Source organism: Botryllus schlosseri, chromosome 11, assembly GCF_051294905.1.
Source record: "Botryllus schlosseri isolate E-star chromosome 11, Bs_hap1, whole genome shotgun sequence".
NCBI lineage: Eukaryota > Metazoa > Chordata > Ascidiacea > Stolidobranchia > Styelidae > Botryllus > Botryllus schlosseri.
Window position 1 is genome coordinate 15437260 of NC_137246.1, and position 22669 is coordinate 15459928.

Sequence of the window (22669 nt, forward strand, 5' to 3'; positions counted from 1 at the left end):
TCGTAGCATGGGAATATCGAGCAAAGTTGATTACTTTGTGTGATGTAAATATCTTTCGTACTTTTGTAAGAGTAGTGGGGGTCTCATGAAAAAGTAACAGTTGACAAAAAAAAAACAAAATATTGAATGAAGGTTCGTCTGTTGTTTTCATAAGTCAAGAGAGTGAAAATTGTTGTTGTTGTTTTTGTTACACTAAATCGAAATAGTGTGAAAGCGTCACCAATCATTGCGTTGTTCGTAGCATGAGCGAATATATTCGTGTACCATGAACATCTTTCATATACACTTAGTATGAAATGAGATGCGTGGAATAATAATTAGTGTCCTACAAAAGTAAAACTTGTTGTGTTTGCTTGTGTACTTTTTATCATTGTTTGTTGTTGAAAGACGGGTGAGTTTACATTTAAATATAGTAAGCAGGACAACTCGAGTATTTATTTTGCTCGGTTGAAAATCGACTCGTTTGAAAATACCGATCGATGGAGTAGCAGTATCAATATGAGTGGTATATTATTTTTCGCGAGATGCACCAATCTTCTAAGCATAACTTGTCAGAAATATATCGTGTCATAGAAAAGTAGTCGGTTGTTATGAACTCGAAACAAATGTACTTCGATTATCACGATGATGGAAATTACGACCAACACAGTATTTCGTAAGTGAATGTGTATCGTTTGGTATGTTCAGCAGTCACTAAATGACAAAAATAGCAAACTGATGCAACCCGGTAGTTAAACGATACAGTTACAAGTTGGATGTAATCTTGATTTACAGATGACAGCTTGATGAGTATTGTGATGACATTTACTTTAGCGAATGACAACGGAAAAATTTTCGATTGCATTGTCGGCGTATGTGTTACACAAATAATTCTAGTACACCTAACTATAGGATGCATTTGACAAACATCGTACAAATTGTTTCGTTGTGATGGTAACGACTTTCAGCGGTTTGGTTTCATGTCGGGAATTATTATTCGGGGGTTCAAAAACAATCAATACTACAAATGAACAACAATTCCTTGATATTACGATTGTTGTGTACCAGACATTTCTAACTGAATTGAATGCATCTAGCAAACATATTCCAATTTACTTTTGTAATGATCAAAGTATGTGAAATGGTGTGAATGGATTAGGTATTAATCAAGCGGCGGTATGTCAATTCACCTAGTGTGATATCTTGACACCGGGTAATGTGCGAAAGTGTTTCAATTCTCACTGCTGATTACGATGATAAAGTATTGTACCGGTTATTGTTTAACAAAGGAAATTGTTGTTTCATCTTTAGTCTTGGTTACTGGAAACAATTACATTTGTAAAATATTTCCTGATATCGCGATACGCAGAGTGATTTTTATCGAGGTGGAGTAATTCTCCAATCAAGAACATTTCAGACACGTATAGTTTTACAACTTAATATGTTAAGAACAATGGCACTGAAAAGTTTGTTGCTGTCATAACATTTACCACAACGCCGTGTCTAATTAACGCAAATAATTTAATATTCAAGTCATGATCAACTATAACATATGTCAAATCAATGTGTCAATCCTTATGTTTACAGCATGATAACTTCGAATATAACACCAGCGTTCGATTGTAAGAAATGAATTCTCAACTACGTTGGTCAGACATTCAAATCTCGTATACTCAAATGTAATGTGTTAATCTCAAGTCACCTGCACCGAGTAGAAATTACTTTTATCTTACAAAATATATCGCATAGTAATCTCTTTGTCTTGTGGTATAGTAACGACTTTTACAGTTGAACAAAAAAGACGAGTTGGTGGTATATGCCTAAAACCGACCTTGCTATGGATTTTAGATTGTAGCGATTGTATGGACTCGTGTATGCTTGGGTGTTTTCATACTGATACTGCTTGAGTTGGTTGGGTAAGTTACAAACGGATTGACTTGACAATGTTTTCGTGGTTGACTCTTTGAATATGGTAAGATGGTAAGATGTCGAGATGTAATACTATTTCCGTACACTCAATTACAACAAAACATAACCCGCATTCAAATAAGCCGTAAGCTACAAGCGGATTTAAAACTTGACGCTGTTTTGTGGTTAACTCAAGTCAGTGGTCATATTTGTGTTGATTTCAGGAATGATCATGACGAGTTGGTCGGGTAAATTAGTGATAGTAACTATGGCCGTACAGAGTTGCTGACATTCAAACATCTTTTACGCTGTAATATGCGGATTTTATTGTGATAAATTATTTCTCAGTTATTGTTCAGACATCCAAATCTCGTATACTCAAAATATAATATGTTTATGTCAAGTCATTTATGTGTCGATTAGTAAATAGCTTACTTTGTCTTCAGAATAGTAACGATCTTTACAATTGAATAAAAAAGACCGATCATACGAATACAACCAGGATGAATTAATTCAAATTTGTGAGTTGCAGTGATATAATCAAGTAAGCGAAAACTAGATTTTGAACACTTGTTAATGTTGTAAATAATTCTTTTGAGTATGGTAAGATGTTAAAACGTCGCTTTGACAAACGAAAAGTCGGATCGCGAATAGAGCTGTAATGTTCCATTACTTGTTTCAAATCAATGTGCGTATAATATCAATATGGGGCTGTGGGAAAGTTGATGGTCATGTTTGTCAATCCTATTTCAATTCACACTACGCCAAAGTCAAAATATTTCGTTTCGGATTATCTCAATTTACCTATAGAACATCTCGCGAATGGATTCCGACATCGTACTATAACTAGATCGCTATGTCTGATGCATTATCGCGTCACCGACGTAGGATTTTACAATTATTTCACACCTTTTTTGAATAAGCGTCAACTTCACAGAGGATTAGGGTTGGGACAGAAATAAGTGAAAATTTGTCGGTATTCGAATCACCGTCTACGCCGGCTCTGTTATTCGTTACTTATTAAATTTTACCAGCGAAATCCGGTTCTGTGACAAACTAAGTACCAAAACAGTATCTTGTGAGTGATTGGAATGTATGTAACAGCAAGTCGCGAAAGATGGGTATGTCCGAGACAATATCTTGTCAGCGATCGCGGGGTTTGCAACCTATTTCACACCTTTTTGAAGTGTTAGTTTGTGAACGCGGCTATTGTTGGTATCACCGTCTACGCCGGTTATGTGGCAAACCAATTACCAAAATATTACATTGTCAACGATCGGCGTGTATGTAACAGCGAGTCGCGAGCGATGGTTATGTCTTAGGTATTATCTTGTGAGCGGTCGCGGGATTTTACCAATATTTCACACCTTTTTGAATAAGCGTTCACTTCACAAAGGATTAGGGTTAGAGCGGAAATAAGTGACAATTTGTCGCTATTCAAGTTACCGACACTGGCGGTCTGTTATTCGTTACTTATTAAATCTTTACGAGTGAAATCAAGTTCTGTGACAAACAGCTTACGAAAATTTCACCGCGTGAGCGATCGATATGCCTGTAACATCAAGTCGCGTATGTCTGAGACATTATCTTGTCAGCGATCGCAGGGTTTGCAAACTATTTCACACCTATTTGGAGTGTTAATATGTGAACGCGGCTATTGTTGGTATTGGAATCACCGTCTACACCGGCTCCGTGGTAAACTAATCACAAAGCGACTGATTCCTAGATTTAGCAAACTATTTCACACCCTTTTTGGTGAAAGTACGACATACCGCTAGCATTCTATCAACGAAAGTACGAATCATCGCCGCGCCCATAAGAATAACGATATATCGAAGTCGCATTCACCGCAAACGTTGGGATTAACTCGAATCGGTCATATTTAATAATTTGTAATATACACATTAACTAAGAATCAATCACGTGACTATTTACTATTCCTGATACCTATTCAACACAGCGCGAGAGTTGACTATACCCGAAAGGGCGATTCACGACCACATCCATAAGACGCAATAGCCGCATGTCGCCCCACCATAAGACACAATAGCCGCTCACGACCACCGCCATAAGACATAAAAGCCGCTCACCACCTCCGGTTTTCCAGCCGCTCACGACCCCCGTCATAAGAAATAAGAGCCGCTCACCACCCCCGCCATAAGACACAATAGCCGCTCGCCACCCCGCCATAAGGTATAAGGAGCCGCTCGCCACCCCCGGTTTTCCAGCCGCTCGCCACCCCGCCATAAGCGCCCCAGCCAGGTCACCAGCGATCATATATACTACTGACGTTATCGTTTTCGGAACTTTTTCTTTTCAAATTTGAGTTTTGTTGGAAAATGGAATTAATTTATAGGTTGGCCAAATCTTTTTCAAAAAGTGAAAAGTATAACTGCTCTGCTACTGCTACATATGCATTTAGGCTTACTATTGGTATGTAATATGTGTAATGTTTTTCATAGTTGTCGCGAAGTTTCAACTTTTAATTGCGAAAAGTCGAAGATAAATAGGAACCGGGGCCTACGAATATCGTAGGCCCCGTGGGAACCTTTGTATCTCTCGCATCCGGAAACGAAAATCATTTTCTACTTGCAAGTGAAAGTCATATATACTCATAAACATTTCAGAAAAATTCATATTTTATTAACTTGATACAAATGCATTCGTAATCGAGGCAAAGTAATTTGATAAGTTAAACCGGCATGGCTTCAGTCTATTTGTAAAACTACAAAAATTTCAGTGAACAAAGTTAACGATTGAAACTATAAACGACGTGCAAAGGTTCAAATGTTGTGGTATACAAAGTTAAATAGGAGTTAATTTGGAAATAAATAAATAATAAATAAATAATAAATAAATAACATATAAATTGGATACAGCCATAAAAACGCATTAGTCAGAGTAAACAGAACAATTTGTATATAACTTCGCGAAATCAATAATTAGATTTCACGTGTCTTTTCTTCTATCCAGTTTCGATAAGATGCCACCTTAAAAAGGTCACACATGAGTAAGCAATGAGTTAATAACAAATCTATCTATAGCTGTAACTATAACCAGGATATTTAAGAGTTCCAAATATCCCAGCCAACAGCTATAACGTATCACCTAGCGCCAATTCGGTTTGGACACAACGATTCGAGTGCTCAAATCCGGGTGGAGTATTGATTGCAAATATTAGGGCCGAGATAATATGTGTATAATCATATCTAGCCTAATCTACATTATAACTTCAACCGCGTGGCCTTACCTCTGTATATACGTCAGGTAACAGCGACATGCCACAGTCATGCGGCCCATATGAGGTAATACCGTGTAGGTAAAACCGATTGGCGTCATCATCTTTACATAATAGTGGACTGCCGGATCTTGCCTGTGTACAAGAGCACAACTCTCTGTTGACAGCATTTCGTAAGGGTCAGTGTTATTCAACGATACACTTAACCTGTTTACTGTTTATCTATTTGGAAAATTATGATCTATTTACGACAACGCGGTTTGCGTACTTGAATACAATTCGCGGAATATGACAAATATATCGTCACTGACTTCCTTGAAAAACCGATCGCTTATGCAACTTGTCTTGACCCGAGATGAATCTTTACTAAGTCCCTATTTTGTTTCATACGTAGCTCTTCCGTTGAAATGCGATATTTGGATTCAAACGGGTTGTGACTTTGATCGAATGCATACAACATTAGCGACCAACATATAACAGGTATGGAACTGACAGTCCAATCCACCTGATCCGCGTAAGGCCGTAAGCCAAAAACGCCAGTCGGCCGTACAGCTCAGGAATCATCAAAAATATCATCACAGTGTAAGTAAAATGACCAGGGACCGCTAAGGCGAAACACTACAAATACTATTGCAACAACTATTTAAATTGAGATGGTCGTAGACCGATTCTAACACTGAATAATGGTTGTCGAATATGCTGAAACGGTACTTAGAAAATCTGCGGAATATCATCCTGTCCTAAATAACTCTATCGATGTCAATTTTCAAGCTTCGTAAGTAGGGTTGCATTTAAAACAAAAATCAATTTAAAACCAACATGTTTAGGCCCTTGTTTAAAACATGTGTTTTTTCAAGTCGTGACGTCACGAAAATTTAATTGTGACGCCATAGTGGATTAGCATTGACAATTGAAAAAATAGGGTAAATATAGCTCCTTTGACGGAATAGGCTGGCCATCACCAAACCAATAATATCTTCAACCAGGACTACATCGTCATGCAGCATTTTAACGGTCGGCGGTCATCATCATCATCAGAACATTCATTCCGTACCAATGATCTATATTCTATATCTACGTATTATAGCAGTCGAAGCTTCCAACCATTCCATATCGTATACGTATAGGCTATTATATCGGGTGTAAATCGTCCGTAGACTCATACTCCATGTTTTGGAAAGTATTTACACAATTATGGCATAATTATACATATATACAAATTGAATAATAAAAAAAAACATTTTTTTCAAAGGCTTTTGTTTAAAACACTGTTTACAACATGTTTTAAACAAATTTTTAAACAACCCTTTGTTTCAAATGCAACCCTATTTACAAGTCGTTAAACTCACCGGATACCACTAAAAGGTAGCGCAGCTGAACGTGCAACCTCATATCAGTATTGATCATCCTTATGCTACGGCATATTATATGACATCGATTTTTATGAGTCATTGAAATCGACGTAGGTGCGTCTCCGTACCTGGCATGTGTCTTTTGAGTATTTGCTCGCAGCGCAAAAGCGGTCGTCTTGATTTTCGACTGGCGAGAAGAAGCCTGGAGTGTGGCGTGTGATCACTTTACAGAGCGTTCTCGGAAAGATGTATACCATGCTCTGCTTCAGAATATTATCCTGTCTCTCACGCTCTGTTTACGCGGCAATACATATATACTCGATCGCTTAGAATCAATCAACAACCACTGATTGTATACCTTCATCAGCCCAGTTCAAAACGACACATTCTCTTCCCGCGTACGTTACATATTTTTCGTTGAAGTACAGTTCTTCATCGGAATCCGTAGGAAAATCTTGATCTGGCAAGCACGCTGGCCTGATATTTCTTGCAAACTCGACTGGAACATCCAACTGTATGACATCGCAAACATTTCGATATGTTCGTAATTGCAAAATGACGTGGCCTCTGGTTTGTGCCTGGAACACTCACATGTAACAAAGCAATGTCATGCTTCATGTTGTATGCTCGATATTCTTCGTGAAGCATAATTTTCGAAACCCCAACGTGGATCTGCGTACCAGATCTACTCGATACTGTGTGCTCTCCGAGAGTGATGTCATACTCTTCGGTAGCGTTGTATCTGCAATAGTGATGGGTACCTTGCAGATGAATTTAAATATATATTGGTGGAGGTAATTACTTGGATACGCAACTAGCTGATGTCAATATCCACTGCTTGCTTATAAGAGTGCCTGCGCACAAATGCTGAGACTGCAGAGTTCCATTTCGCTTATTTATTTGTGCCGTCCAAGGATACCAATCCCTGTTTGAATCAACTGTACCTGTATAAACGTATCATTAATAATCAGCACGTGGACCAAATGCAAGGAATTTCTGCTTTCCTACCGAAGTGGGCTGCAAACGGTGACAGATTGATGTTTGCTAAGCCGCATTCTGCGGTGCTAAACGCCGAAGCTGCTCCAGACAAACTGGCTGCGTCAGTTTTGCATATAACTACCGCACAGAATAAAATTATGATCGTGTTCATAGTTCGATGTAATTTATCTTCCCTCAAAGCGAGTATGAAAATCTATCCCAAAACATCGGTATAAAAGCATTTGGAGCCGGGGATTTCTGACATGGTGAAATTTCGACTCTCTGAACTTTCAGTTCAACGCCTACGTCATGTTTCGCTTCCCGTTATCTCCAATTAACAAGGCACGCTATTCTGAAGTTATTGAGCGCTGACCAATAATATTGCTTACTCGTGTTATGAAATATTCCAGGTGATTATATACTAATTAGGAATTTCCTGTTTTTATTGGTGTATTAGTGATTCTCCTCAGCGTAGCGTGAGAAACTGAGTCGGCTAGGATTTTGAAGCGACAGCTCAGGAATCGCCAGCAATCAAGTGTTTTTAATGTAGAATGTATAGTCACAGACGTGGATTATAATTAACCGATCTCATAGTATGAGAGAATAGTCTTATGGAAAACTTATCAGTTATCACCAACTGGAATCAGTGCAGCTCATGAATATTATTTTCTGTTGAGTCACACATATGAGTCAGCCATATCTGCTGACTTGTGTTTTGACAAGGCGATTGCGTCACATTGATTAGTCGATTAGTATCAATGCCAGTTTCACGGTGCCTTGTCACGCAACTACGTGGTATCTACCTTGGTTCGGCGCATCATTAAACTAATGCAAGATGAACCGCGACAACTGAGAGAGTATATGTGGAAAAATATTTCATGATCGTTAATTCTTGATATCGTTTTTAGGAATGTGTCTTGACTGATGGAGCAATAAAGAGAAATAGACCGAAAAAGGTCTTTATTGCATTACGTATCAGCGTATTCGGTATGACAATTTGGTCAAGTTATTGTAAACGGCGTTATGACTCCTAGTTGCCATTCATAGGTGATGACGGTGGCAAACTGACCGAGCGCGAAACTGCATTAAAATCTCAGTTTCTCGAAAACTGAAGTAATAGAATCATTCCACATCTGCTTACGGAATTAACTAATACCTATTGAGGTAGGCTATTTAATCAGGAACGCTGAGAACATCGATTAGGATATAAGATGACTCTTGCTCAACTTTCTAGTCATAAAGGACTATAACAGGAATTAGCATAAAATGAACTAGTAAATTACTCATATTGGGAAAATCGACTTAGTGGACATTTCTGCGGTATTATTTCGTCACAAGCATAACATTTGCTATGCAAATTACACAACACATACAGTACTTGACATACACACTGTAAAGCAGGGGTTCTCAGCTTCCCAATTCCCATGTACAGTATAACGACGGCCCGCATTTTACCAGCAAAACAGGCTGCGGACCGCAGAACATTATTACCGTGTATTTGTAGGCTACATTAAAATAAATGCACTGTATTTAACAGTCGTATACGGACGTTTAATACATTTTTATACATTCTAAAGCAGGGGTCACCAGGTAGCCCGCGAGGACTAGATGGGTAGCCCGCGAGCCCATTCTAAAAATAGGTGGAATAGCAGAATTTACCAATATTCGTCAGATTTTGCCAGTGAGCTTTTAAATATATAGATTGATTGATTCAGCTATTCTTGTTTAAAACACACTAACATGTAACTTGCTTATATAAACACTTCAAAATATCTTCAATTACAATTAGTAATATATAGATGTATGTGATAGAATCACCAGAAATTCAAGATACGGCGCATTGCCTATACAGGCGACATGACGGAATGCCGTCCACGGTCTTCTTGAAATGGTGAGGGGTTCCATTACGATAGCTCGACGACCAGGACAATGCGAAAGTAGTGAACAATATTACTATTCGCAGTCAGATGGCCGTGAAGTACTAGCAGATTTTCAATATCTGTATACCCATTACGTATTGCATCTTTTGGCACAGCTTGTTTCTGTTACACTCAACTCAGTTTATTATACCATGTTTCTAACTTTCTGTAATCGTTGCTGCTGTCCGGTATCATGAAATCTTGTCATTTCTGGATGCTGAACAGTAGGAGATTGAAATTGTAACACTGCAAAATTACCCCCACCTCACTCTGCAGCAAACATTTGGTGCATTGTTGACACGGTAAAGTACAGTGGTGTATGCGGAGCAGCTATGAAGGTTGCAAGCGTCTATGGTTCAACTTATCGTTGTGAATCAGCCTTTTCGGACATGAAATTCATCAAAAACAAACACAAAACACGCTTAATTATTGCACATCTGGAACACTCACTCAGAATTGCAGTGTCAAGTTAAATACCAGAGCGCTAGTTGATATCATACAATGCCAGGCTTCCCACTGACTGCTATAGAAACAGATAACATGATGTCCAGTCCTGCCCAGTGCTATGAATATCAAAGCGGAAATTCAGAGTGGTACGGGTAAACGGCGGGAGTAAATAGTAGCCCGCCGCTTCTATCATTACGCAAAAGTAGCCCTCGGTTGCAAAAAGGTTGGTGACCCCTGTTCTAAAGCATTAGTGAACAGCGTTCGCAATCGTAAGTTTGCAGTTACTGTTTTCGGAGGGAATAAGCCATCTTCCAAGACAGCTTTGTCAAGTCGATGTTTTTGGCCGGTCCCAAATAAAGGCATCTCATTGCAGAACAACTGTCCCCTGACACGTTTGCCCTGAACTTCCTCAGAAAATGTGTCCACTGTCCACTCTGAGAAGATTCAGCCAGATTATTAGCTATGCAATATCTGTGTGCGAGTCGGTGGACTCGTCCAATGCTATAGGCTGGAATAGCCTGCCCGGCAACGTGTTTCGGAAACTGCAATAAAAGATCGACTGACATTTTTGTTACTCTTCTGGTCACGGTTGAATCAGACAACTGTAGCTTCGACATTTGCCAGGTGGTGATGATGATGTTCTTGTTGCTAAATCCCGGAAACAGTCTTTCTTATAATCCAGACTGACTTCTTGGTTTAGCGATATTCCAAGTAATTTTGAACAATGCCTCTGTAACTTTATTGCCTTGATTTGATATATGGATTGCTGGGCTTGACACTAGCAGCAACGTGTCTCGCAGGGCGCGTGTTGACAACCCATGCTGTAAAGCGTATATGTCATTGACCAGTGGTTCTCAATCAGGGATCTGCGGACCCAAAATGATAACCTAATTTGTATTATATTTACATTAGAGAATTCTCGAGGCAGTTTTGCTTCATAACTGCTAAAACTTCGGGACTCACATAAACAGAATGACCATCAGAGATGATATATTTTGTTGTACAAACTCATTTTAATTGTCAAATTGCCAATAGCCAAGACAAGACATATTGCTGTTTAGAGATGTTTTGTTGGGGTTTCGGAAGAATTTGCTTGCAAAAATCCATTTTCTCCTGTGATATACATAACCGCATTTCGAGAATAACTTCAAGATGAGCTGCTAGATGTAAATGACTCGGCTGGACGTGATATAATCGACTTCGACGGATGCGTTACGCGTTAGTATTACTTTCGTCACCATCTATGTGGAAATGGATTTCACTCTTTCATACCAAATCGACGGCGAGGATTTCCAAGACACGACAGTGTATTTCGAGAAATGCGGATACAGAATTCGCTTTGAAATGATAAAAGTCTTCCCAATTTCCATACATAAATAGCATGATGTTACTGTCCGGAAAAGGCATTTTAACGCTGTTTTTCGCTGCCCTACAGTTAATATTTTCACAAAACAGATGACGGTTGCACGATAATTGAACTAAATTTGTATTAGAACTTGGAGGTCCGCGGGGTTTGTGACGGTGCAAAAAGGGTCCGCGAAGACAAAAAGATTGAGAACCACTGTCATAGATAGTCACTAAATATATTATAATTATATAAATCAGGGATATCTATAAGTTCTAGATATCCCTGATATAAATAGTCGCTAAAGATTTGTTGTGCTGGAATCACCAAAGGGAACTGTTTTTGCATATTGTCCATAACCTCCCATATTGTTGTTGTTGTTTTGATATTCACGGTGTTACGACATCAATGATCCTTGTTCATTTTTCACCAGGGCGATATCACTTTTGTGATTCCTGAGCTGCAGATTATAACACGACCCACATCTGCAACACTTTGATATGGTTTCTGTGGTCGACCTCGGTCCGACTCGAGCGCGCAACCCATTGGTGTTACAGCCGTGGACAACGCTACTTGTCACCGAGCTGCCCTGTGTGGATTCAACTTCTTCGTAATTCAGCCCTATGGTGCCGCCCCTCTACCTTCTTCTGCCCTGGTCTGAAAATGGATTCCCTTCAACACGTTTAACCAGCTCGCATGATATAGATACGGCTCGACTCCTACCACTAACAATCATCAATAATGAATTCATTTGTGAATTGCGAAAGCATAGCTGAAAACATTATAAATATATATTAAATAGAATATTATAGTATTAAAATAATAAAATAATAAATAATTATACTTCTATGGTAAAAGTTATCAACAGCGTAATACCAGTGGAGTTTTTTATAAAAGAATAAATAGTATCATATAAAAGCACAGGATCATAAGTTAACAACAAAAAAGCGATGTTTTGAAGAGTAACAGCGGTATTATATCATAGTCATTAATATTTATATTTTGTTTCTTCAGAACATCCGCAAAGTTATCCCTGCAATATGTTGAATGAGATCCATTCCCGAAATCTTGATACCTAGTATTGAAATAGTGGCGCAGCGTTTGTAAATTTTCCAAATTATGGTGGTTAATCTAGTTGTTACCTGTCCGTATATAGAGGGGTTCATCTCTCCGCATAGAGGGTTTTCAGCTTCGTCTGTGGGCCCATATGATGTCACTCCGTGGAGATAATACCGATTATCTTGTTCGCAAACCAATGGTCCTCCACTGTCTCCCTGTGGACATATTGCGTCCATCACGATACTTTTCATCGAGGTATTTTCAAATTTAACTGCACTTACATCGCAAGTGTCGGCGCCATCTTCTATTCCGAACGCACAAAACTGCGGAGACGAATAGGTAACGGGAGTTTGATATTGCTCACTAGATCCTTCGGTAACGTCCTTGCATAGCGACCGCGGCATCACTGACATAGTTACAGATTGAAGGATGTCCGATCTGAGTTTCGTTTCTAATAGAACGAAAGCAAAAAGCATCACATCACAAATCACGAGCTTACTATACGTGACAACGTCAATCTGATATATACCTGTTCGTCCCCAACCCAATGCAGTGCAGTTCTTTCCTGTCATGGCGGAGCTGTCGAAATCGTGGTCGGTTGCAAATCCATTCGGGGGAAGGCATACTGGCCGGATATATTCTGAGAATATCACTTGATCTGATAGCTGAAAGTACAACGGTAGGTAGAAGGAACACTTTATTTGTATTTCACGCTATTCTGACGAAGACACTGTATCGCAGGCTGCCGCAATATGCGAGATGCATCCGACCTATATGCCTGAGAGAAAGCTGTCGTGGCTTGAGGGAAGGTCTCCAACCTCTTTCAGGTTCGAGCGCCGTATTTATTTAACAAAATCTTTCAGCCTGGCAGCATTTGACATTTAGGCTATTTTCCGCGCATGCCGATGTTCAGATTCCAATCCGATTTGTAATGTATCACCACTAAGATATTTGTAGCATTTGTGTCGAACTCTAACGGAGATAGTCACCTTTAGAAGAGCAACGTCGTTCTGGAAATGAGCCTCCTCGAAGTCGTGGTGCACGACGATTTTAGAAACTGCGAAATTTTGCTCGATTCCCGATATGTCGCCAATATTCCTTTCCCCGAGTCTCACGGAGTACAGCTCCGGTTGCGTATAACTGCGGGAAGATAAATTTGACAATTATCGAAATAGAGAGCAAATTACCAGAGAGGCATCGACGACTATGGAAATATCTTGATATGGTCTTAGATACAAGTTTTTATAAATTGTTTTTAGCTTACTGTTTGATACAGTGTGCTGCAGTGAGGACCCATTCCGTATCGATGAGTGTCGCCCCGCATTTAAATCCATCCACGACACCTTCTGCCTGATTGTAAAGATATGCCATCCATGGCCATTTGCCTTCTTCCAGCACGTCGTCACCGTCTGCAATAGTGACCAAAATGCATTTCTGGTGTATAATAATCTGACGATCACCGTCATTTTCGTGTTAGCCTGACGCTGGTATTCGTGGCAGTACATGAAGGGCACCAAAAGCAATTCATTAGCGTCCAGGTCCTAATACTGCCGTAATGTATCATTTCCAACGCCTTTTTATATCGCTTGTATGCGAGTTAGGCAAAAGTGATCAAACGTGAGGTGTTTGATATTGCGTGATGGTGTCAGTCACTGGCAAAACTACATGGATGTCGTGATATCATTTCAAAACTTGATAAAACTAAAACTAACACTTCAAGTTCGAAAAGCAAACGTCTATTGTAATATGGGTCCCACACTGTCGGAAAAATGTATTTTTGGTCTTCGTCTGTCGTAAGAAACGGTGCGTACACTAGTTTAAACATGTGTCAATAATTATATATTTTTCAAAACTTACTTAAAACCCTCGATGGTCTAGGATGTCTCGCTTCTGAAAAAGTAATGATAAATTTATAGTGGTGTTGTTGTATTTTGTGATCATCATAGTAACTACGTATGCCCATACATATAATATCTAAAGTAAGCACACCAAACATCAATATTGCGTGTACAACAATTGTCAATGTTCTGCGTGACTAACTGTAGGCCAAAGAAATCAAATTATTACCTCTTTGAACTCCGCATTCGAACCTGTAGTTGTTGAGAGCTCTTATAAGATCTGCCCATAGCTTAGCCCGGATATCCGCAGACGAAGGCTGTTGTAACAGTGAAAATACCATGAGGACTACTAGTAGAGATCTTGCTTGTGAAAACGGCACCATTTTAAAGATATGCATTGACTTGGGACGCTACTTTTTAATTTGATATATGTGATGTTTTGCGACTTCCTTTATATCCGCGTACCCTTCTTCGTTTGTTGCGTTAATTTCTCTTAATTGTGCATATTGTCATTGAAAATAGTTTATGACGAGTTAGTTGCTCTATGTATTTAATGCATTACGATCTCGTGACCTCGAATGACTCCAATTTTGGGAATCCCTAGTTTAAGGAATTTTAACAACTTCGAAGGTGAGAATCATAATCCACTGATCCTGTCAATCGGCAGGAGAAGAGTTTGGTAGTTATTAGTCCATAGCGATATCTTCGAAATATGATATGTCTTCAAAATGATTTGACGAGATGTAGCGATGACACGTAGTTTCTGTGCACACGAAACATTCAGCAATCTATCACGCACACAATCTACCTCTAAGTTACGTCATACTTTACCTTTTTGGTTTTCGTTTGAATCTCTCTCTGTATGCTTATTATTGTGCCGTTAACTCTCGATAAGGGGCACACGAAAAGTCTTCGAGTTAATAAATTCTTTACTGCAATGAATGTAGTTGTGAAAGCAATACTCTAAGTTACGACACAATAACTGCCGTCATCAAATATATGTCATATTTAAATAGTTGTGATGATTGTCCTGTCAAATATGAATGGAATATTACAGTTCTCCGAACCTCTGTTATTGGCCACACTCGATTGATGGGGAATTTGTGAAACTTTCCTACCCGTATTTGTGAGAGAATCACTTCTCCAACGGCATCCGCATGACAAGCTGTTCGACTTTCCGTTTTCGGATGCGCAACATCCGTCGGTACCTCGTACTCTAAAAGTGAAATGAGCGAAGCAGGGTTGCTTTCTTATTTATGGGAATGAAGTTTATTATTAGTAAATTCCGACTTATTTGATTCCAGTGATTGCATTATTTGTTGAATGCAAAACACTTGTAACTGTCCACGTGATAACACAAATTCATTCCACAGTCAATATTACGTTATTCAAATGTCTTTAGTCTTGCCGTAGTCGCAATATGACAGTAGGAGTCAATATCGATTTGGAATGTTTCTGCATGACCGCAATCCCTGCTGCTGCTCATTTATCAACGAGCGAATGAGCACGACAAGAATGGTCGAGTGAGGAGGCATTTACCGCTATTCTGAAGTAGACCAGGCCCATACCTTTAGCTGATTACTATACTGCTGACCTATCACGACCCACTGTTCCGAAGCTATGAAACCCAAATATGCCCCAATATTATGAAAACGAACGGTCTCCACACCTTGTTGTAATTTTGGCAACAGGGTTCTTCTTACCGTTACACCACTAAGCGACATTCACCTGTCAAAGGCAAGTAGTTCTTGCGTTAAATGCTTAATTATGACACTATAATGTTGCCGTTGTAGGGACTTCACGATGAGATATTGGTGTCGTCTAATTGTTGAAAAACTTTGTCCCGACGCTCTGGATTGAACGGGGCGGTGGTTTCGATGACAGAAAACATGCATACAGTTTACAGTTCTGGTTATTTGAAAATCACAAGCCTAGTTATGCCATTGCTATTCTGATTCTAACCACATAGCTAATATGCTGTAGATCGGATATCTAGACGATGATATAAATACAGAAACGCCCAGCAAGGATCAATGAAATCGGCGTGGCCAGATTGTAGGTTTGGCAGCAACAAACTAATATACGGTATATTGCGGCGTTACCGCCACAGTTTATGTTTGAAATCCAAATTTAGAATAGCACAGGTGTGCCTTGCCTCAGGGATATGTATAACTCTAGATATCCCTTGCCTTGCCCATACTGACTCCGCCCAACAATGCGCGTCGCCAATTCATCGATTGACAATAATTAAAACAAGAAATCGGATAGCGAATGTAATATTACATTGAAATCTGCTTGCCTGAGTTTATGATCCATGAAAATATATGTAGTTCAAATTCGGAGTAGATATATTGAGCAAGAGCAGGTGCATTACATCAAACAATGCATTGGGAATTATAACCGAATGGCGTATATTGCTGTATATGGCGTATATTGCTGTATATTGCATCATGGTTGTTGGTCAGAGTCAACTGCAGAGTAGGTTGGGAAACCAAAACCCGTAGCGCTAACTATCACATCCGATTTGAAAGTGGAAACCAATTGAATTTTCGATCCAATTTCCAGGTGACATTTTCCTGGTGAAATTTGGGATTATTATCATTTTCTCGAGAAATTGTTAGAAGAAATTTGAAATGAAACAAAAGACTGAAATAATTGGAATCTAAGTAGAAACAATTCACTAGTATTTCGTATTTTGTGTCATCTACAGATGGTACATAAATAAGAGGCCACGTCTTCTTGCAATACGTCATCCGTAAAAAGTCGGGGAATTCGTACGTCGCTTCCTTTGTTGTTTTACGTGACGTACCGCACAAACGTTATTTTCGATTTGCGTGTTACTCCCATCGTTCAGTGATGAGTTGCTAGCTATTGCGAACGATAGATTTCCTGAGTATAACAATAAATATGCAAACTATTGGACGCGTTGTATAGGCTGTTGCATGGTATACTATGACGATTAAGTATCCTGAATGCGTTCAATGTCAAATCATAACTTATTCCACAGTTTCCTCTTTAAATTAAATTCTCAACTCAAAGAACCAACATGCAAGCAAGACCTAAGTCATCGTCAGACTATTCCAGTAAACCTAAAAATAATCGCTACAATTGCTAAAGAATGTATTGGCGCATTCGATGTCAAGCTACTTGTGAGCATTAATATATAAATAAAAATAACAAGGTAATATTTTTATTCACAATGCTACAAATCGCATCAGATTAGTTTATCCACGATAAGCAACAAATGCGTCATCCTAGTAGAAATTTGAGTTCGGATGATGCCATATAAATGCTGGACATCACGTAATTCACGTGTTCATGAAATATTATTTGCTTTTAATTCATCCAGTTGCTGCATGGAGGACAGTTTGCATACCGCGAGTGAAACCGCTGATTGTGCAGTGCATCTCTATGATGCATCTAATTATAGAAGCCCTGATATACGGTTGAATGACGACGTGTAATGTCAATGTGCTAAATATATTGATTGGTCATGCTCATTGCCCATGCATATAACCGCTTCCACGAGGTAATTTGAGAATGAATGAGTAGACTAGTGATGCGATGCGTGCATATCACTGTGTAAGGAAGGTGCGTACTCCGTATATTCGTGGAATTGTAGATTTTGTGAAGTTTCGGTTGTGTATTTCATATGGTTGCTCAATTTATAGACTATTGTCGCACAGCACGCCTGTGATTTCAGTCTGAATGCAAATGTGAACCAATTCCGAAATCCTGATATGTCTCTCATTTTGTCATATACACGACATGACCTTGAGCATTTGACGTTTATCTTTATCATGTTATTACGATGTTTTGACGGCCACGTAAAATACCAGGGGTATAAAGAACTATAGATTGTGAACTAGAGATCTAGATGTCCCTGGAGAAACACAAATCCACCCCAAGATATCAGTGTAACGTGACGTGAGAACGCGAGATCACCGCGAACGATGTGTCATGGATAGTTCTGAATTCTGAGCTGAGCATTGAATGTCTAATTCTAATATAATTAGCCGGTCGTCCAGAACAGTTATTTGAGAAATACAAAAGCAGCCCAATGAAGCCCATGTATAGGATCACTTGATCAAGCATGACGGAAAACTTGGGTGGAGTGGCGCGGGCGTGTTGTCAAGGTCAGTGATTCCCAAATTCGGGGATATCGCTCCCTGGAGGACAGTTTTGAGAGACGGGGGCGAAAATAAGTATTGAAGTTAGGGTTGCATTAAAAACAAAAATCAACTTAAAACAAACATGCTTAAAACAAGGCCCAAATTTAAAACACGTTTTTAAGCCATGACGTCACGAATATTCAACTGTGACGTCACAGTGGATTGACATTGACAATTGAAAATATAGGGTGAACATAGCTCGTTTGACGAAATATCTGTATAGTATACTATTAATGTTGAACCGATTATTTGAGGGTTTCAACCACCCCATATTGATATTTGATATACGTTGGCTATATCGGGTGGTAATTGTCCGTAGGCTCATACAACATGTTTTTTCTAAAGTATTTATACAATTATGGCATAATTTCACAAGTTAAGAAAAACACAATTTTTTTTTCTAATGTCATTTGTTTAAAACTCTGTTTAAAACATGTTTTAAACAAAGTGTTTTAAAAAACTGTTTGCTTTAAACGCAACCCTAATTGAAGTAGTAATATTAGACGAGCAAAACTGCTTGAGTAAGTATAGATGCAGCCTGGATGAATATTACGGTAAAGTAGAAGTATAGCCTCACTGTTTTAGTCTTTAGGGGGCGATAAATAGATGTTGCGGTTGATAAGAGGCGATGGGTTAAATATATGCTTTGGAACCACTTGTCTAGGTCTAGGTGATATTTGGAACTACTATTTCGGTTATTCATTATTATATACCCGGTGACTTACTCTTTTGTACCCTTCCATTTGTTCAGTAATTATTGTGAATAAACACGAATAAGGTACCCAAGGGTTGAACAAACACCTGATATCCGGTACAGACGTATTCCGCGCTGTCCACAACGTGCGGCATCTTTACCTGCCTCATCAATCTTGAGATTCCTTTAAAGAATGTATGTGTAGCAAAATACAATCGATGAAACTAATTTCCCAGAGTATACGGGGTGAGGAATTATATTAGTATCGCCCCTTCTCCTATATGTTTCTATGTACATCGTCACGAAGTCATTATACGCATATAAATCAATTCACCTGATCGTGATGGATGTTTGCATAATGCATAGTCTTCGGTATATGCTGCTATCATTTCGGTAAGCCTATCATGCTACCGTATGTATATCAGGTCCCGCTATAAGGTCGTAAATGTTAAAATAAGACGAGACAGCAATGAGCACTATCTTTTTCCCAAAAATAATTTTGAATACTATTAGCACTGTAAAATCATAGCGTTTGCGACACCGAAATCTTCAGTGTGTGAGATGGTTCATTGCGATCCCTTAACCATTTTATCGTCAGTATCCGTGGAAACCAGAACGGTAATTTAATAATATAATGAATCAAATTTGAAGCGCCCGCTTTTACAGCTAAATATATTGTATTCATAACGACGCAAACGTATGGTCAACACCGCATCACGAATTATGGAGCATAGAAATATGGCGACGTACACCGTCGTGGCACGCGGGTCAAGAGTAACTATTTTGGTGGTTTGAAACTGCACTCAATCGAGCAATCATTGTTCGTACACTCGTACAGGTACATTGTAATTCACAAAAGAATAGAATAGAATAAGGCCGAATTATTATATACCATCTCTAAACACTTGATACGGTAGCATTCCATTGAAAAATAAGGGTATCGATGTGACGGTAACATTTGTGCTCGATTTGACTGGTCCGACTCGCAAGCGATCAAAAGTTCTCAAGGCTTATTGAGTTTGGCAAGCCTGTCGACGTCGTAGATTAATTACACTGGTCAACAAAATGAAGAAAAATTTTGGGCAGAACATCTGAGAGCCGTTTCTGGGGTTGTCGAAGTTGCTAATTACGAATATCACATTGGTTTTGCCAGATTGGATCTTGTTCAGAAGATATTTATAAGCCTTGAAAAGCCCAAAATCACTGTAGTTACCCTTGAATATTTCACTTGATAGGAAGAAAATCATAGTTTTTTTTCTAATTTTATTCTGCGCATAAATAGATAATTAACTATGGAGAACCCTCATGTAGTTCTCAGTCATTCTATCAATATTAACATGACCTGGCTCTAAATATTCGTTTGTCAAAAAAGCAGTTTGTCAAGTCTAAAAATTGTACTTTTGCACATCGGAAATACATATTCTCCTGTATCAATTGGTCATTCTACCAAGATTGAAGAGGAGTGTAAGCTATAATTTTATTTATTGAAATGCTTAACTACAATACTCGTATGCGTCTCATTTCTTTTGACTTGTAAATGGATAATTTTGCGCTGAGTCAACGGAGTTGGTATACCTATAGTATATCCCTATCAAACGAGAAGCTGAACTCTGGTATCTTTGATAGATTTCAGATTCGAATACAGATGAAAGATTCCAATTTCATATTAGGAAGGAGTTCACTGCATGGAATTTATCCCAAGATATAGTAAATAAAACTTTTTAGATGATCACAAAGCACCCAACGACAAACAGTTGGACCAAAAATTCTTATTTGCATATGGAAAACTTGGAACAAACATGAGCATAAAAGTTCACTTCCTTTTCAGTCATCTTGATATATTTCCTGATGATCTTGTTGATTAGCAAGGGGTGAGGTTCCACCAAGACATCAAAAAAACAAAAGAAAGATATTAAGGCGGATGAGATGAACATATGTTATGGCAGACCATTGCAGGAACCTTTCGAGAAGCTGCACTAAATGCTTACAGGCGAAAATCGTACAAAAAACAATTGTGCTTTAAAGTAAATGAGTAATATTATATTCCAGCTGATTTTTTCAAAATTACAATAGGTGGTTGAGGTAAAACTGATTGAATTAATGTCACGTTACTTGAGTATCTAGGTAAATACTTATATACATGACTGGAGTTTATTTATTTACATGATATCCGTGAAAGTCTATAACTATGATCAATCTAATACCCCTAAATATAGTGCTGTTGCTGTATTTTAATTTAAAAGAGTCTTCTGAGTGTAAAAATAACAATTAGATTGCATTTCTAAACTTTATAGTAGTACGACTGAGCCGATTTTCTATCTAGCTATTACAGGGAAAATGGGAGATTTTGGTCAGAATAGCTCCATGGGTTATCTCCAAAACAAGAGCCAATTTGAAAAAACTAAAATTATATTCGAAATCAGTGCCCTTTAGAACCCCTAAAACCACTTTTACTTTGTCTGCCTGAAAATATGTGTTGACCAGTATTGTTGCTCTTTACGATAGGCGAATTTATTTCAGAAACCAGCTGTGATTCTGATGCGATCGTTCTGGCGAATTACTATTCCACTCGATATCGGTGGGGACTGGGGATGCGGCCACTTCGCGGTTCTGGCTCTGCGCCGGGGGCGGCGAAATGAGGGGTGCGCAGTGCACACAGCTAGGAGAGATGGCTAATCACGAGCTAATTTGTTACGACTTACAATTTGTTCCATATTTATGCTTGTGTCTGAAACCTTATCTTACCATCGATGTCTCAATTGCTAGCTGTGAGCAATGTTCCCTCTAATTTTTCACGAGTCTGCGCAAACACGTTAACTCACTGCGCAGGCCCTTGGACAATAGTGCGCAACCAGCCCCCCACATAAGGTGATAAACCGAACCTATCGGCCTCTGCGCTTTTTACCGATACTTATCATCTAAATCGGGGGCGGTTTAGTGGTTGTCTCGCCTGAACGCGCGAAGCGCGAAAATTTTATATGATTCATGATTGAATCGGTCAATATGATCGGGAATTGCATATATCTATTGCTATCCATTTTTATCCTCTCTCTGCTCACATGATCAGATTTACCGGTAAAGCTGATCGAGTGAGGTGTGTTAGAAAAGGTAGGTCCTCTAAATAATAATTAAACATCTTCGGGCGCACCCGTTGGTATAATGACTTCGTTACATGATGCTATTTCGGGACCTCCTATCGGCTATGTCAAAAGACATTGAAATCGCTCAAACGTACTAAACTAAAACACGAACACGATTTAAAATTGATATTTCTCTACTGGCAAATAATGATCCCTCGACATGGCATTTGTCTTGTTGTGGGACTCGGATCGCCCGCACATGAACATTCAGCGCCAGCCATTTACGCACCTATGGACAATTAAACTTATATGTATGAATCCAAGTTTTCGGTCAGCATATAGGGCAGTCCTTTTCGGCCAAGGTTTTCTCGCTGCTGATCGTTTTGGAGCACTTCTCGGAGTCGCATGTCACATAGCCTATAACTTCATATGTCTTGGTGCGTCGTGGCAAGGTAATGGCCGACGCCCAAGTGCCCATATCTCATCACGCGTATTTTTTGTTGTGAGAAGGGTACCCCATAATCAAGATATTTGACAAAATTCTGAAAAATGCACTATGATTTATGTTAATTCACGAAATAATTTTGAGCTCCCTTCGATCTCGGCCCCCTAATTGAGGGTTTGGGGTGCGGCAGTTACGGTCCTGAGGAAATCTTACGC

At 39.0% G+C, this 22669-nt stretch overlaps 2 protein-coding genes across 3 annotated transcripts; both read right to left on the reverse strand.

Moving 5' to 3' along the window:
* Nucleotides 1-4508: 4508 nt before the first annotated feature.
* LOC145450834 (prostasin-like) lies at nt 4509-7672 on the reverse strand. The gene is made up of 7 exons (XM_080329346.1): nt 7486-7672; nt 7280-7421; nt 7069-7219; nt 6836-6989; nt 6606-6769; nt 5138-5260; nt 4509-4877 (listed from the first exon to the last, which is right to left on the reverse strand). The coding sequence occupies exons 1-7, from the start codon at nt 7625-7627 to the stop codon at nt 4830-4832; spliced, it is 924 nt and encodes a 307-aa protein (XP_080185472.1). The 5' UTR covers nt 7628-7672; the 3' UTR covers nt 4509-4829.
* A 4233-nt stretch (nt 7673-11905) lies between these two features.
* LOC145451117 (trypsin-1-like) lies at nt 11906-14497 on the reverse strand. 2 transcript variants are annotated; one of them, XM_080329605.1, is made up of 8 exons: nt 14293-14497; nt 14083-14115; nt 13490-13634; nt 13215-13365; nt 12755-12890; nt 12507-12676; nt 12309-12440; nt 11906-12241 (listed from the first exon to the last, which is right to left on the reverse strand). In XM_080329605.1, the coding sequence occupies exons 1-8, from the start codon at nt 14459-14461 to the stop codon at nt 12194-12196; spliced, it is 984 nt and encodes a 327-aa protein (XP_080185731.1). In that variant the 5' UTR covers nt 14462-14497; the 3' UTR covers nt 11906-12193. The 2 variants fall into 2 exon arrangements, with proteins under 2 accessions (XP_080185731.1, XP_080185732.1); XM_080329606.1 differs by lacking the exon at nt 14083-14115.
* Between the last annotated feature and the right edge of the window lie 8172 nt (nt 14498-22669).